The 16,969-nt window shown below is 37.1% G+C and overlaps 1 protein-coding gene across 7 annotated transcripts in view; it reads left to right on the plus strand.

Annotated features, from left to right (window-relative positions):
* RCBTB2 (RCC1 and BTB domain containing protein 2) overlaps positions 1–16,969 on the plus strand; it is a 45,947-nt gene that overhangs the window by 1,901 nt on the left and 27,077 nt on the right. For 2 of the 7 annotated variants that reach the window (XM_074387701.1, XM_010330065.3), the window contains exons 2-4: positions 7,320–7,418; positions 10,408–10,472; positions 16,610–16,765. In XM_074387701.1, the coding sequence (XP_074243802.1) occupies positions 10,431–10,472; positions 16,610–16,765 (198 nt within the window). In that variant the 5' untranslated portion in view covers positions 7,320–7,418; positions 10,408–10,430. Of the gene's footprint in view, positions 1–7,319; positions 7,419–9,973; positions 10,070–10,407; positions 10,473–16,032; positions 16,140–16,609; positions 16,766–16,969 lie in introns of those variants that run through there. The other 5 variants (XM_003942221.3, XM_010330068.3, XM_039473295.2 and 2 more) reach the window with 5 other exon arrangements.

The following is a 16,969-nucleotide window of genomic DNA, read 5'->3' on the forward strand; positions in this document are numbered from 1 at the left end:
GGTATTTGTTAATTGTCTAAATAAAATTGGAATCTAACTTCAGAGATATTTTTGTACTGAACTCAACATAGATTCATTCATTTTTTCAACAAAAATTTATTTTGTATCAGGTCCTGTCCTTGGTGCTTGGATGTATCAATGAACAAAAGAGACAAAGATCCCTTCCCTCTGGAGCTTACATTCTAGAAAAGAATGATAAAAAAACATATTTGCTCATTAGGTTAGAAAATTATAAATGCTATGAAAAATGAAAAGGGAGAACAGAGAAAGGGACTTGGGAGTGCAGATGTGGATTGCAATTTTAAACATCATGGATATGGTGAGTCTGAAGGATAAACGAAAGGTGACATATAACGTGGAGAACTGGGTTTTAGAAATGTTCTTCTGGGAGAAAACATTCTTTATCATGCTCTACAATGTCTTTTATGGGAGCCCACATCATGACCCTTGTGAGAAATGTCAGCATTTTTTATAGTATGTAGGTGAAAAAAACATTTTTTCCCCCAAACAAGAGTTCAAGTTATTCAGAAGTTGACAGTTTAACTCAGCACATCAAATGAAGACACTGGACCTTTACAAGGAAGAGACTAGTCAGACAACTATGTAAATCATGCTGAGAAAATTGTATGTTGTCTCCACAGTTTTTTGCAATTGCTTCTTAATGTCCCTCTGACTGTGGATGACTAGTGAAGATCTTTTCTAAGAATGGTCATTGCTTTTCTGTATTTGAAACTGTGTAGGAGAGGAGCTTAAATCACCTGGTGTGATGTTATGCTATAAGGTATTAAATGACCTCTCAGAGATTTCTGAATGAACCAGATAAACCTAACTAAATTTCAGTCCATAATTAAAGTAGGCTTAGAGAAAAAGGATGATGGAGAGGAATAATTTTAGAAAGTAAAGTGTGTTTCCCCTCATGTTCTTTACTTACATAGATTACAAAAACTCTGTTCAAACACCAAAATGCTATTAGTCTATAATTATATTACATTTTGAGTAAAGACTGGGTTTTACCTTCTTGGCCAGGCTGGTCTTGAACTCCTGACCTTGTGATTCAAGGAATTTGGAGAGCCAACCATTCTAGATGAGGTAGTCACCTCTCTGAAATGATGACAATTGTTTTAAGACTTAAATAAAGTCCTGTGCCATGCAGATTTGGGAGGAGTAGGAAAGTGAGCGCTGAGCATACTGGAAATATCAAATGCAGAAGCCCTGGGGTGAGGGTCTGCTTGATGAGCCCAGCAAGGACCATAAATGTAAGGAATCCGTGGAATTTGCTTATGTCCTATGAAATTGTCGTATTCAAGTTTGGATTTATAAGTTAGTTAAAGTGAAATTTAAATGCCCTAAGATACTGCTACAGTTGAGGTTTAGTTGGATCAGGCCAGGCTCTGTGGCTCACCTGTAATCCCAGCACTTTGAGAGACCGAGGCAGTCAAATCTTCTTGAGCCCAGGAGTTAAAGACTAACTTGGGCAACATGGCAGAACTCTGTCTCTACAGTAAAACAAATGAGCAAACAAAAAATTAGCTGGGCATGGTAGCACACACCTGTAGTTTCAGCTACTTGGGAGGCTGATGTGAAAGGATCACTTGACCTGGGAAGGTTGAGGCTGCAGTGAGCCATTATTGCACCACTGCACTCCAGCCTGGGCAATAGAGTAAGACCCCATCTCATATATAGATAAAAAAATATTGCTACAGATTAAAATTGTCCAGGAAAACAGAGATTTGAGACCAGGAATTATTGGGGTTACAGAGTGACATTAAGGACTCTTGTTTAAAGAATAAAAGAGAAGTATAGCCAGGCACAGGGCTCACGCCTGTGATTCCAGCACTTTGGGAGGCCGAGGCAGGTGGATCATGAGGTCAGGAGTTCAAGACCAGCCTGGCCAAGATGGTGAAACCCCGTCTCTACCAAAAACACAAAATAATTAGCCAGGCATGGTGGTGGGCGCCTGTAATCCCAGCTTCTTGGGAGCGGGAGACTGGGGCAGAGAATTGCTTGAACCCAGGAAGCAGAGGTTGCAGTGAGCCGAGATGGTGCCACTGACTCCAGCCTGGGCAACAGAGCGAGACAGTGAGACTTTATCTCAAAAGAGACAGAGAGAGAGAGAGAGAGAGAGAGAGAGAGAGAGAGAGAGAGAGGTCGGTCCACATGGAGATTTTACTTCAAAGGAGTGAATAGTTTGCCTCCTGGTAAGGGGTATTTATAATGTCCATCAATGGAAGTCTGATACTTCTAGCTTTCATTGTCTGGAAGGAACATGTATCCAGTTCACATGGTAATTACATTCTGACAGCGTGAGGGTTTTCAGGAAACTTAAACCATAATAATTTTTTAGATTTAATCTGACATTAGAGTGGGTTTCTTTTGTCTTCAGCCTTGCTATTGGCCTGAGCTAATATCTCTTATGTATAGCTTCCTATGCAAGATGTCTTGAGCTAAAGTACCAGCGGGTGATAGTATGTGAATAAAACATAAATTTTGACTGCATTATAATATGTCCTGTATTATGCTGCATGTATGCATGTATATAATACTGAATGAAACCAGACTCAAGTGGAAATGAGCCAAGGCCAAGAGGGCCTGCCATGTTGAAGGAGTATGTGTGCTGGGTCAAAGATCTTTAACAATTAGGCTCTCTTTGACAGGCATGTTAAGATTTTTTTGAAAACTTAGATTAAATCTGTAAGGACCTAAATTTAAAATGGATTTACAAATGAGATCTCAAATCTCAAGTCATGTTAATTTAATATAACAACTTAAAAATATTTGTATAATTTATGTTATTTTTTATTATTTGAAAATGATACTTTTGCTGTGTGTGGCTGAAAAGACCAAAGTTGGCAAGCTCAGTAATCTTTTCAATTAAATACTGCTTTGCTTTGTACTGAAGAGCTGACTCATCACTCTTGTTAAAATTTGGAAATCTTTTAAAAAAATAATTAAAATAGCAACAGTGTTTCTGTATTCTGCACAACAGTTTTTTGTTTTTCATGAACATATGGCAGTATCATTTCCTTTGAGGTCTTGTGCTAGTTTTAGTTGTGCTTTTAGTGCTTTAGTTTTGTCCATCCTGTTTATAATTGTTCCATTGTGATTAGCAGTCAGGTAGGTATTTTACTGTTAGTTATCATTTATTTTAGACAGCTCATTAAAGTGGAGCTAACATTACAGCTAACATCCTTTTTTGCAAGTGACAACTGGGATTATGTTTTATTGTATATGTATTTATATTATTTATAACTTGAAGATGACACTTAAAATGCTACTATCTAATGACTCAGCTAAGCATGTACTTGGGAACCATCATTATCCTATTGAAATGTATGTGGTCCGTAGCTCATTAACATACTGATGCTGTAAACTGTGTGCTGGTCCTCTAAAAGACATCGTATTATTTAATTTCCTGTCTCTTTGATTATAAAAGCATCATCAAATGTGTTGCCCACTCAGATGGGAGAATTTTAAGCATAGAGTTCTATATTGAGATAATTCTAAAAAAATATATTGTTAATGTGTTCCTCGAGCATAGCTTCAGAGTTGATCTCTTATTATCAAGCTGACTTTTAAAATATGTGACACTGGGACTTCTCTGCAGGAATTGCTATTTTTTTCACCTCTTCTTCTGGAATTACTTCTAAAGAAGAATTATTAGCATTTAGAAGCCCCTGATTAACTGCGAACTATCAGCAAAACCTACCGTTGGATTGGAGTAATATGGACACAAGCCCCTAAGAGCTGGATATTCTTTTGCTCTATGTTATTCTGTTTTCTCTCACGTATTTGCTTTCCTTTCAGTGCCTACTGCAGGCACTGAATCAATATTTGTTGAATGAATTAGGCAAATGAACCTATGTCCTATAATCAGCTTAACTCATTTTTTAGGTCAGAGGTATTACCAAGTAATATGACACATTGTGTAGCAGATACACTGATTAATACTGATTACCAAAAATAATATGTACAGACTGCCTATTATATGTTTCGTACAGGAAAACGAATTATTTGACTTTATGTGAGCATTAGGTATGAATGTGTTTATCACATTATCAAAAGAATGTCCTCTTGTTCAGTAGTCTTCAACTGTGTAGTTTTTCAGAGTGTAGAGAAAACTCTCAACATAGAATACATAGAAATAAGTAGTTATTTGTCCCAAACCAGGATACTTTGCAAATAAATTACTGAACTGTACAATTAGAAAGACAGCTGAAATAGGAAATATCATGTGACAGATTACCTTACTTGGTATATATTTGGCTTTGAAAAATTACTTTTGTACAGTCTTGAAATACTGGCCCCCGAGTGTCCAATTTGGAACCTTTAAAGACACAGATCAGTGGCAGGAACTTCTGCTTGGATAAGGTACTTATCATTCCATTTTCTATTTATATTGCAAGGCAAATATCAGTACAGTAAGAGTCTGGGAAAACAGTCTTAGATTACATTTTAATAAAATGCAGAAATGCATGAGACTTTTACGAAGAACAAAGCACCTTTTAATATGAATAACTATATGTCATATCTATATCCCAAGCAAACATACAAGGGAAAAACTAATAAAGTAATACATAGTAAGATAGTAAGATGATTTTACTGTCATCCCATAGTAAGATCATATGAGATGATCTTATGCTGTAACACTGTCACTATGAAGAAAATCTTCCCAGTACTGTTGCCAGCTTCTACTCTGGCTCTGCAAGAAGCATTACCTTCCTATGCAGAAAAAGGGGACATCTGTAAGCAGATTTAGACCATAAGTAGAAAGAACATTTTTACCATTTTAATACATTGATATTAAAACTTTTTTTTTTCTATTGTGGATTTTTCTTCCAGATATAGTAGTACAAATACTGCTCATTGGATATTTTATTTGATCATCCTATTTTTAAACGTCTATTTATTATTATTTTTTTTTGAGATGGAGTCTCACTCTGTCACCCAGGCTGGAGTGCTGTGGTGTGATCCTGGATCACTGTAACCTCTTCCTCCTCCTGGGTTCAAGCAATTCTCTTGCCTCACCCTCCCTAGTAGCTGGGACTACAGGCACATGCCCCTACCCCGGCTAATTTTTGTATTTTTAGTAGAGATGGGGTTTCACCATGTTGGCCAGGCTAGTCTCAAACTCCTGACCTCAGGTGATCTGCCCACCTTGGCCTCCCAAAGTGCTGGGATTACAGGTGTGAGCCACTGCGCCCGACCTATTTTTATTTTTTTAAATTTTTATTTAATTTTTATTTTTTTAGAAAAAGAGTCTTGCTCTGTTCCTTAGGCTACTGTGCAGTGGTGTGATCATAGCTGATTTAAAATTTTATTTATTTATTTTTTATTTTTTGAGATACGGTCTTTGTTACCCAGGCTGAGTGCAGTGGTGTGATCATGGTTCACTGCAGCCTCAACATCCTGGGCTAAGTGATTTACCTATCTTAGCCTCCCAAGTAGCTGGGACTACAGATGTGTACTGCCACATGTAATTAATTTTTACGTTTCTTGTAGAGACGGGGTCTTTCTATGTTGCCCAGACTAGTCTCAAACTCTTGGGGGCCTCAAGCGATCCTCGAGTGCTGGGATTACAGGTGTGAGCCACCATGCCTGGCCTTCCTAGGGTATTGATTCCATTTTATTTTATAGATGGCTAAAGAAATTATGCTTTGTAAGTTGTCATTACCAAATGTTTACTGATTTTTTGTGTCTTCGGTAAAGGCAAAATTAGAATGATAGAATTTTCACTTTAAGAATTTATTTTCTTTAACATTGGGTAACCTTCATCCCTCCATCCTGAGATGATTAATTTAGTCTTAAAATCTTGAAAACCATCTTGTTAGATAGAAAAGCCTTAGCATACCAATTCATTGACAGAGTTACATGGGACCTTTTATTCTTGGTATTCCCTCCACCAAAACTTTCCCATGAAAAACAATTCCCATTAAAGTCTAACCATGCATATGTTGGTATCCATAACACATTAACATAGTATTGTCTTCTGCATGTTTTAAAATTTTATCAAACAGTATACTATATGTGTCATTTTGTCACTTAGTGATTTTAGTCAGCATTGTTTTGTAGATTTACCTGTTTTGATTCTAGATAATTTATTTTAATAGGTACCTAGTGTGCATATGTCACAGTTTATCAGTTCAGTTGATCAATTTTGTTTGTTCTTTCCTGCTTTTTGCTACTGGGAATATTTGTGTGTACGCTCTAGAGTTCATCTAGAGCAGTGTTGCTAAAATTACGTGACTTGTTAGTGATCTGGAAATTATTTTAGTGGGCTGAGATCAGCATTTTCTTTTAAAATGAAATTGAATAGGATAAAATAGGATAGGGTAGGGTAGAATAAGATAGCACAAAGTAGAAAAAAAAAACATCAAACATCTCATGTAGGAGTAAGAATTATTTTGTGAAATTTTTGTTTCCGTTATATATACACATCAAAAAAGATGGAAAGACTGCTTCCATCTAAATACTGTTGAATTGTTCTTTAAAGTGATTGTACCAATTTATCTTTCTTCTAGCAATATATGTGAGTGTGCCTTCTCATCTACCTCCTCGCCAGCCCTAGGCATTGTCCCCTTAAACTTCTGCTAATCTGAAAGAAGAGATCTATCTCATTGTGGTTGCATTTCTATGATAAATAACATTATGAACTTGATTATCTTTTAGTATGTTTATTAATTTGTTCTTCTGTGAATTGCATGTATCTTTTGCCCACTTCTGAATTTTGTTGTTTGTTTTGTTCTTACTGATTGAGAGGCATTCTTTATATATTTTGTATATGAATCTTTTCTAAGCTGTTCATTATGTAAGTTACAAATATCTTCCTCCTTTCTGTAGCATATTTTTCCGTTTGTTCAGAATTACTGCTCTTTGTGGTTTTTGCTTTCCTGTCTTATGAAATCTTTAACTGCTCTGAGGTCATAAAGATATTTCTATACTTCTAAAAGTTTGAAAGTTTTGCTTCTTTTTTTTTTTTTTTTTTCCATTTCCACATGGGTACTCTTTTATTTTCTGTGTGGAAATACTATAGATTAAATTCTCCTTAGTGTGCATTTTTCCTATGTTTCAGCGTCCAAATTGTTGAAACCCTCTCCTGAAGCTTATGAAGTATGATATTCAAAAGTTACATTTTATAACTTTCATATTTGTATGACAGAACATCTCTGCTGCTGACTTTTTAATAGTAGATAGTATGGATACAATTGTTAAACTATATTTTTCTCAGGTACAGAATGGATTGTTAAATTTGCAAGATAGTATGTTCTTTTCCTTCTCTGTTTATTTTCTAATAGAATTTATTTATGTATTTATATTTCCAGTCACATTAACTTTGCTCTGGAAGACAACTTTACAAGGATCTAAAAGGAACAGGATTAAAGATGACTGAATACTGAGCTCCAGAAATTTAAAACAATCAGGTACAAAAGTGTTTTGGAGGGAATGCTTCCAGTCAGTCAGTATAACATAAAACTATTTGGAATGTGCAGAACTATCCCTGAAGTACAATGGAGGGTCCAAGAACATGGGCTTTTGAATAGTCCTGGTTCAAATACTGGCTCTGACACTGATTGGTTGGTGACTATTGGTCACGTTACTGAAATGTGTGAATAAAATGGAGGCAATGATTAACTCGTTTCATTTGGATATTATAAAGATTGAACGTGATAAGGTGAGGCACTTAGTGCCTGGCACAGAGTAACTTTATTTTTACTGTTATATTATTGCTGTTGTTATTTAGAATGCATTGTATCACATCATGGATACGGTTTTCTGTATGTATATTGTGAATTGTTATTTTAAGTATATATATCAATATGTTGTTAATAGCCTGGTGAAATCACATGGATAACAGGGTAAGGTAATCTCCACATGTATTTCTCAAACTATACATGCAAATTGGGGATGCTGTTTTTCTCTATTATGTATGCATTGCGTTGAAATAATGTAAAAAAACCCAACCATCTCCCACAATGCTAAAAAATTCAAAGCACTTTTTTTTTTTTTTTTGAGACGGAGTTTCACTCTTGTTACCCAGGCTGGAGTGCAATGGCGCGATCTCAGCTCACCGCAACCTCCGCCTCCTGGGTTCAGGCAATTCTCCTGCCTCAGCCTCCTGAGTAGCTGGGATTACAGGCATGCGCCACCATGCCCAGCTAATTTTTGTATTTTTAGTAGAGACGGGGTTTCACCATGTTGACCAGGATGGTCTCGATCTCTTGACCTCGTGATCCACCCGCCTTGGCCTCCCAAAGTGCTGGGATTACAGGCGTGAGCCACCGCACCCGGCCTCAAAGCACTTTTTAATAGTACTATACAACAGTAATTAATCCTGATTTGTTTCTAAATCTTGAAGGACTTTCTGATCGACAAATATGAAATTATCTTAATCTTATATTTCATCCAAATTGAATCCTGCACATCATTTCTTCGAATGTGGTAATCTCCATGACATACATGCAATTATATCTTAATCTGATGTCAGATAAACAGAATGGCCTGCTTCCCACCATTCTAATTTTAAAGAGTTTAATTATACTTGAAATTGATCAAAGACAGTGAAAAGAGCATTTTTTTTTTCTACTCAAAAGCCCAGGATCAGTTTTTCATGATTTTAGCACATTAGCAAGATTTCCCTTCTGCTAGGAACGAAAGGGCCTAGAGTAATGCAGTGAGGGACAGTCACATCTCTACTTGGTCCCTTTTCCTTTTTTCTCTTTCCCTTTTTATTCTCCTCTCTTTTTATTTTTTTATTTCAGTAAACTTGGGGCAAATATGGAAAAGTTGTTTCTTGGTAGGATGAGGCAGAAAGAGAGGGATCTTTGGTACAACCCGGTTCCAGTATACAAAAAGCTGGGTTTTAAGGATGCTTTCTATGAATATGTTGTGTTTTACTCTGAGCTATGAGTTGTGGGTTATAGCAATGAAGGAATGAATCATTGTCTGCCCTTTTGAAGAACTTACCAATTAATAGAGAAGATACACTATAAAAGAATAACTATCGTATGAGGCAGAATATGAACAGTGCCATTAATGTAGTTAAAAACAAAGCAAAAAAAGTTCCGTGGAAATACAGAGAAGAGGTCCCAGCCCATTTGAGGAATCAGGATCTACATTGATGTAAATCTCAGTGGCAGTCATGCTGAGTCTTAGAGAAAATTAGGATTTTAACAGATCTGCTAAAATGCCATAGATAATATGTAGTAAATATTAACTAAAATGTCAAAATATCTTTCCATATTGTCAATCAGATCAAGTTTTATAAATTTTTAGGTGAGAAACTTCTAAGTGATCTTCTTAAACATAAGTATATCTTTTTTTACTTGTTTCCAAACATTAGAAAGTAATGATTTGCTATTAATTTTCATAATCTTGAGTCATAATAATTCTGAATAAATTCTGATTCCTTATATTCTGAGAGATCTTTTTGTAGCCGAGGAAAAAAAATTACTGATATACTTAAGGGCTATAAAACATTGATAAGAAACACCATTTAGACGTGGCCATATTTTGATTATTGTTTTTACCTGCCTATTATGAGGTTCTCACTCTACTATAGAAAATATCAGATAAAATGTCCTCATGTTAGTACCTGAAATATAGATTGTATTTAAGTAAATAGGACCTCACCTCATAAATTAGAAAATGCAACATCATTAAATACAGCCTTATTAAATTCCTTTTTGGAGGACAGAAACTATTTTATTTATTTTTAGTGATGAAATAGTTAACTACATAATGATTGAACCACAGTCCAGACATATTGCATAGCTTCTGCTAGGGCCGCTCCTGTTGTCACGTCTACTAGGTAGAAAGTAGGTGAAGTGAGGGTGGTGATTAAGGTAAGGACAATCAATATATTGCTACATATTTGATGGCTGTTGTTTCAGATTTTTCATTAAATCTGGAATAACAAAGCCACATTCAGTCATCTTTTTCATCATTTTCATTCATTTCTCCTTTTTTTCCACCCTAGCTTAGCAAATCATATATTCTTCTGTGGAGATGAGAATTGATGTCTGCTCTTCCCAGTGATTTGGAACTTTCCTATCTCAGAGAGAAGTTGACCAAGGTCTAAAATTTATTTTTATTTATCACAGGAAGTCAACCATGAAAATTTTCCACTCATTTCCTTTATAGTTAAGGGCTCACATATATTTTGAGACTACTTTTTTAGACCTCAGCAGGAAGATTCCCATAAGAGACCATCCGGTAGTTCTAGAATAGTTCAAACATTTTTTGTGTTTTATAGCTGTTCATTCCCATGCCTAAAATTTAATTCCTTTATCTTCCTTTCACAACATTTGAGCTTAGCTTATTTTCTCTGTTAGTTAGAAGTAAAATAATTTTAACCTGCCTAGTTCCATGGAACATAAGGGATTCTGATTTTACCACATACTTTTTCCTCAGGGACTGCCCAGGACTGAGTCTGTATGGAAGAAGAACTTCCTCTTTTCTGTGGAGACAGTGGCAAGGTTAGAAAAAATCATGCCCTTGGAGCATGTGTGTTCTGTCACATGAAATATACTTCATGAAGCATCTATTGGTCACCCGACAGGAAAATCAGTGAGATAGTATCTATCTCTGAGGGGCTCACAGTGTCATCACTGAGAGACAGACAGGTATTTGTTGTGGGTAAGGAGAATGCTGAAGGGATCGGCAGGGCACCAATATTCCTGAAGGGCAGAGAAAGAGCTCCCAGAGATGGTGACAGTGACAGATGAGGCACGAAGGCCATCCTCTACTTTCAGACAGTGCTGGCCTGCAAGAGGCTATGGGTTGAACAATGTTTATCCCATTCCCAGAGATTTGAAAAATTATGAACTGCCTCATCATAGATGGTATGCTCTCAATTTGTCATAGACATTCTTTAATTTCTTTCTTCATCATATCTGAACATGACAGTCATCCAGCTTAAGTCCACTCAGTGTCCAGCTGAGTTAAAAGCCTCACATCTTTTCTGCATGCATATTGATTTCCATCTTGTGATATTTTGTTCAGTTTACAAAATATCTGCTCGTTGCTATTAACAACTTAATATTAACTGTCACTATTAACTTTTGTCTGTCTCCCATACATATTTTATAAAATCAGTTCAAAATTCAATAAAACTGTAAACAATTATGCAAAGCCAGCATAGTGTGCAAAGGTGGCAAACCTTTTGAAACTAAAGCATAGCATTACCATGTGCAGACTTAAGTGTTCATTTGTGAGCCCTTGTAGGAAAGTCCAAAGTGCTTTACAGCAGTCATGTATAGAACTCGAGAGTCTTCCAAAATGTTAAAAGAAAAATTCCTAATTTTTCCTAGGAACAGGTTTCATAAAGTAAAGAATAGATTCACAGAATCGGCAGTGAAATTACTATATAATTACTACATAGTGATTGAACATATACAAATATATATACAAAGTGATATAATGAATGAATGTATATAACATAATGAATACAATATATAATGAATATATACAAAGTGTTACAATGCTAGGAAATACTCAAAAGGTGAGATGTTGGCGTTTTTTCTTAAATCTTTTTTGCTAGATATGCGTAGCATGTAATTCTGATTCTCTTTAAATATGCTGTATTTTAAATTGAATTGTAACAACTAGATAGTTGTCTGTAATTAAGTGAAGTATGGTTAGACACTCCATTATTCATATTGCTGGAGAAGAATAGTTATACAGGTACCACACACTCAGAGGAATAATAAGGTGCAATTTGGTCTCTACTTTTATTTTTAGGGCAGATATATTTCCTTAATTATGTTTTCCTTGAGTTAATATTAAAATTTCACAACTTGGCATTTCCCAAACAGACACCAGGTCTTGAAGGAAGGGGAGGTGGACTAGATACCAGAAAAGTAGTGGAAGAAAACTGGCCTGGGTTAATTATCTCCTGTGGTAGTGTTACTGCAGTAAGGAGGGTCACCTGTGTCAAACTAGGACTGAATTCTAGGGACACCATCTTGATGAGGCATACTGCCATACTGTCATTCCTTAGTAGTGCTTTTTTCCCCATACAGATTTTTCTCTTGTCCACACCTAGGTCTTGCTCAGCCAGTTTTTTACTGGACAGTTGGGCACGGAGTTGATTGGGTCCTTCTGCAGAGACAGCTGCTGTCATGCAGCACGGCTGCAGATAGATTGAGGCTCTTACGGGGGACTATTGTGTGAATCCTACATTGTTTCATGAGTGTGCTGGACAGAATAATATATATTGCTTCTGTGGACAAAGATGCTGTAATTCATTGAGACTGATACAGGTTTAGCATTCTTCATCCAAAATGCTTGGGACCAGAAGTGCTTGGATTTCATATATATATATATATATTTTTTTGGATATTGGAATATTTGTGTTATACTTACCAGTTGAGTATCCCTAACCTGAAAATCTGAAATCTGAAATGCTCCAATGAACATTCCTTTGAGCAGGACCTTTGAGCATCATATTGGTACTCAAAAAGTTTTAGGTTTTGGATTTAGATTTTTGAATTAGGGATGCTCAGCCTATACTAAATATGTACTTCAAAAAATGCAAATACATGCATTTTATAAATTTAGTCATCAGTTCTCTAGGCAATAGTTACCCAACAGACTTAAAAATTGAGTCTTTGGTAACTGAGCTCCAACAGCCAGCCTTCTGCCAGAGATTTAAAAGCAGTGTATTCACATCTCTGTTGTACTTAAGTTATATTGTAATTATTTGTTTTCCATTAAATTGTGACCTCCTTGAAGGGAATTGTCATGTCTTATTTTTGTATCTTAGTCAATGATACTATCATATCCCACATTCTCTTGACTTGTAGCAGCATTTCATAAAACTTACAGACTGAAGGTTTCATTAAAGAAAATACATACATTGGAATCCCAGTAGCCAGTAGAGTTATGGGCTGGGTACCATAGGTTTTTATGCAGGTGGGCCAGGAAGAAAGCCTACAACTAGTCATTTGTAGACAGGTGTTTAAGAGCTGGCTGGAATTTACAGCCTGATTCTAGGCATCCAGAAAACCACTTGATTTTATAGCAGGGCAGGATGAAATACAAAAATCTACTTGTAAGGGAAAAATTAAATAGCAGTCAGTCATTGTATATTTCCATCTGTGCTGTGTATGAAAGACAATCCACAGTAGGTGTTATTGCCCTGTTCCTTAAGGTCTCTCAGAGTAGCCGAAGTGCTGCAAATGCAAGCAAACACTAGGTCTACCAGCATTATCACAGTTTATGTAAACCTTTTACTCAGCAATCAGATGATATGTAGAAAGAACTCTGGGCTTTAATCTGGCTCACCCACTGAGAAGCTAGTGATCTTGGAAGACGACTTAGTTTCCCTGTGTCCCAGTTTCCCCACAGGTAACACGAGGATGACAATATCTATGTCCTGCAATTGTTGTGAAGATCATAAATAATATATAACAATTATTAACCAGATTATTAATACATCTACATTAAATACTTGTTCCACTTCCACTTCCTAAACCTTGATCTTTTGGAAATTTACAGACTTAAAATAGGAAAAAAGTTAAAAATGAAGACCTCATAGAAAATAAGATTTCTGCATGATATTGGGTGGTGGGGCAATTTAAACCTTGACTAAAAACAAACATAACAAAAGTCCTTTCTTAGCTCTATCATGGCCTTGGGCAAGCTCTTTTTTCAGTAAACCAAGTATCACAGAGAAGAAATACAAATTTTAAATAAAGATCCTTGGATTCCTAGATTAATGTAGCATCGCCATAGAACATTGTGTGTTCCTAAAATATATATATAATAAAAATAGGGACATAATTTGACACTTGCATATAACTATAAACTCTTATATATGTGAGTTTTTTTTAATTCCAAATTCCAAATTAAGGTTGTCCTGTAGGAAATGCCTGTGAATTTTCCGACCTCTAAAATTTTTTTGCAAAGTACTCTGATAACTAAAGTAAACACAAATAGTAAGCACTTTTTCAAAAGTGAATGGGAGAACCAACTGTTGGTGCTGCCCAAAAGATAACAGAAGGTGTCCTTCTTAGGGCAAGGTCTTATGATCCAAGTGGCATGGGAGGGAACATGACTGGATTTGGCATCGGGACAGCTTGGCCCTGGTTCAGGCTCTGCCACTAACTCACAGGGTGATGCTATTAGCAGGGACAAGCTTCTTGGCCTCTCTATTAGTTTCTTTGGGCTGCTGTAACAAATGACTGCAGTTCAAGCAACCGAAATTTCTTTTCTCACAGTTCTGGAGGCTAGAAGTGTGAAATCAATGCATCATCAGGGCAGTGCCCCCTCTATACCTTTCAGGAAGAATCTTCTCAGCTTCTGGAGGTGGCGCTCAGCAATCCTTGCTGCTCCTTGACTTCCAGATGCATCACTGCAGTCCCTGTCTCTGTTGTCACCTGGCCTTCTTCCCTGTGTGTCACTGTGTGCCCTCTTGTCTCCTTATAAAGACATTAGTCATTGGACTTAGGGCCCACTCTAATCCACTGTGACTCCATCTTAACCCATTATTACATCTGCAAAGACCCCGTTTCCAACCAAAGTCAACTTCTGAGGTTCTAGGTGGATCTGGACTTGGCCGGGAAGCCATTCAACCCACTGCAGCACCTCTCTGGGCTTTCTTCAGGTTTCTCATCTATAAAATGATCTTTAGAGCTCTTTTTAGTCACTGCATTCAATAGTGCCATGAAGATTATTCAGAAAAGATAGAAACCTGAAAGCAAAGCTTTATTTACAAGAAAAAAGCTGGTGGCTCTGCTTGTTTCTGCTCTAGGTCCAGTGGCCATTGGGACAGCTGCTCCATGCATCCTAGCTCCCCTTTACTTACTGCAGTCTTTACTTTGGATACAAGTTTAAGACTGTTGGCTGTGATCAGAAGGAAACTTAAAAGTTTGAGGACTTAGTAACAGAGTTGTGTTTGATGATATGGCTCAGGTGAAGTAGAAATGGAGAGCTCTGGAGCCGAGAGCAGGGATTTGGGGCCCAGCTTTCGGAATGGCTTCCATGTGAAGGAGTTACAGAGGATGGGATGGAAAGGAGGGTTGTGAATCAAGAAATGAGTCATAGCCATTCAAACATTTACTTGTTCATTTCACCAACACAAAGGTATGTATTGCATTGTTAGCACCATTCAAGGGATGGATGACATGGTGGTGAAAGAGACTGACTCAGTCTTTGTCCTCCTGAAGTGTACTCAGGAGTCTATAAAGGTGGCCCCAGAGAAATTCATGGAAATAAGGACAGTGGAGGCTTCTAAGTTAATAGTGTGGACCTGAGAAGAGCAGAGTTGCTGGCTTGTGCCTTCCTAAGGTGGAAAGGACAAGTAGGTGTTTAAATCTGTAGAAGGTAAGTGGATAGTCCACTCAGCTGTATGCCAGAACACATTCCCAGTAAGGTTGATTTAATGGTTGATGGGAAAGAGAGGCCTTAGAAAATCATTGCTGCTTTAAATCATGTGTAAGTTTGTTGATGTGGGAAATAGCAGACATGCCATTTGATAGACGTTATTGGCTGTTTATGTATCTTATAACCTTCCACATGCTCGCAAGTTGAAAAGTTTATCAATAAAAAATGCCTCCAAAGTAGCAAATAAGTAAAAACTCTTTTCAAGCAATTTTATAATGTGCTCTTATGGAACTGCAGGTGCTCATGATCTTAATGTATGCTCTTAGGGGGTTAATTGTGACCCTGCAACATTTATGTGTTGAAGTCTTAACAGCCAGTACCTCAGAGTGCAACTTATTTGGAAATCGGGTCAATGCAGATGTAGTTAGTTAAGATGAGGTCATTAGGGTGGACCTTAATCCAATATAACTAATGTCCTTATACAAAGGGGAAATTTAGATGCAGAGATATGCAGGGTCTTGGGGGAGATGATGTGAACAGACAGAGGGAGAAAACAGCCATCTGCAAGCTGAGAAGCGAAGCCTGGAAGAGATCTCTTCCTCAGAAGGCGCTAGTTAGCTGATACCTTGAGTTGGACGTCTAGTTTCCAGAGCTGTAAGACAGCAAATTTCTAATGTTTAAGCCATTTCTCTTGTCACTACTTTGTTACAGCTGCCTTAACAAACAAGTACACGTGTTTTCTGGGTGTTTCTTCCTGCCAACTCCTAAACTTGCATGAGGGATGAGGAAACCCACCAGTTCCTCAAACTAAAGGTCAGGTAAAGTTTGCCATGAACTAAAACTTCGGACCATTTCCCTGGTGTCACTTTCAGCATTTTTCTTTTCCAAGCCTTGTTCTTGACTTAAGCAACAGATGACATGGCAGTTCTCTCTTGCTTGCTTTTACAACCAGCCTAGTTTCTACAGCTACATTTAAGACATAGCCAATATTTAAGGTATTTGCTGAACATTCAGTTCCCAGAAGCTGAGCTTTGGATGATTCCTGTGTCCTTGAGGACAATGAGTTGGGGAGACCTGGTTCCATCTGGGCCTCTGGTGCTCGGTGGCTGTGAGCTGACCAGAAGCAGCTGGCAGAGGCAATCCCTGCAGCTGTGAGAGGCCTCTGGAAAATAGATGCAGCATGTTCCTCCCAAAACCACTGTCCGCCCTCCTCTACAGAACTGAAGGGGCAGAGAAAATCCATTTTTTAATTTGTTATCTCAACATATATGTATTTCTTCCTTTTCAGCCAGTACAGGCTACTCTGTCATCTTTGAAGATGTTAGATGTGGGAAAGTGGCCAATTTTTTCCCTTTGTTCTGAGGAAGAACTGCAGTTAATTCGTCAGGCTTGTGTCTTTGGCAGTGCTGGCAATGAAGTTTTATACACTACAGTAAATGATGAGGTAATTTTGAAGAAAATAATTAAGCTACTCACATTTTTAGAAATGGATTTGCCAAAGTGAAGATCTTGGGGGAACTAAGGAATAAGAGGTTAAAAAAAAAAGCATAGAAATTAGATTTTTATTTATTATATAAAGAAGCAGTTTGCTTAAGGAAGGTGATTCCTGTTTGGATGTAATTTATAGGTTTGTTAGAAATAGAACTGC

The sequence above is a fragment of the Saimiri boliviensis genome, chromosome 16 (genome assembly GCF_048565385.1).
Source record: "Saimiri boliviensis isolate mSaiBol1 chromosome 16, mSaiBol1.pri, whole genome shotgun sequence".
Lineage (NCBI taxonomy): Eukaryota > Metazoa > Chordata > Mammalia > Primates > Cebidae > Saimiri > Saimiri boliviensis.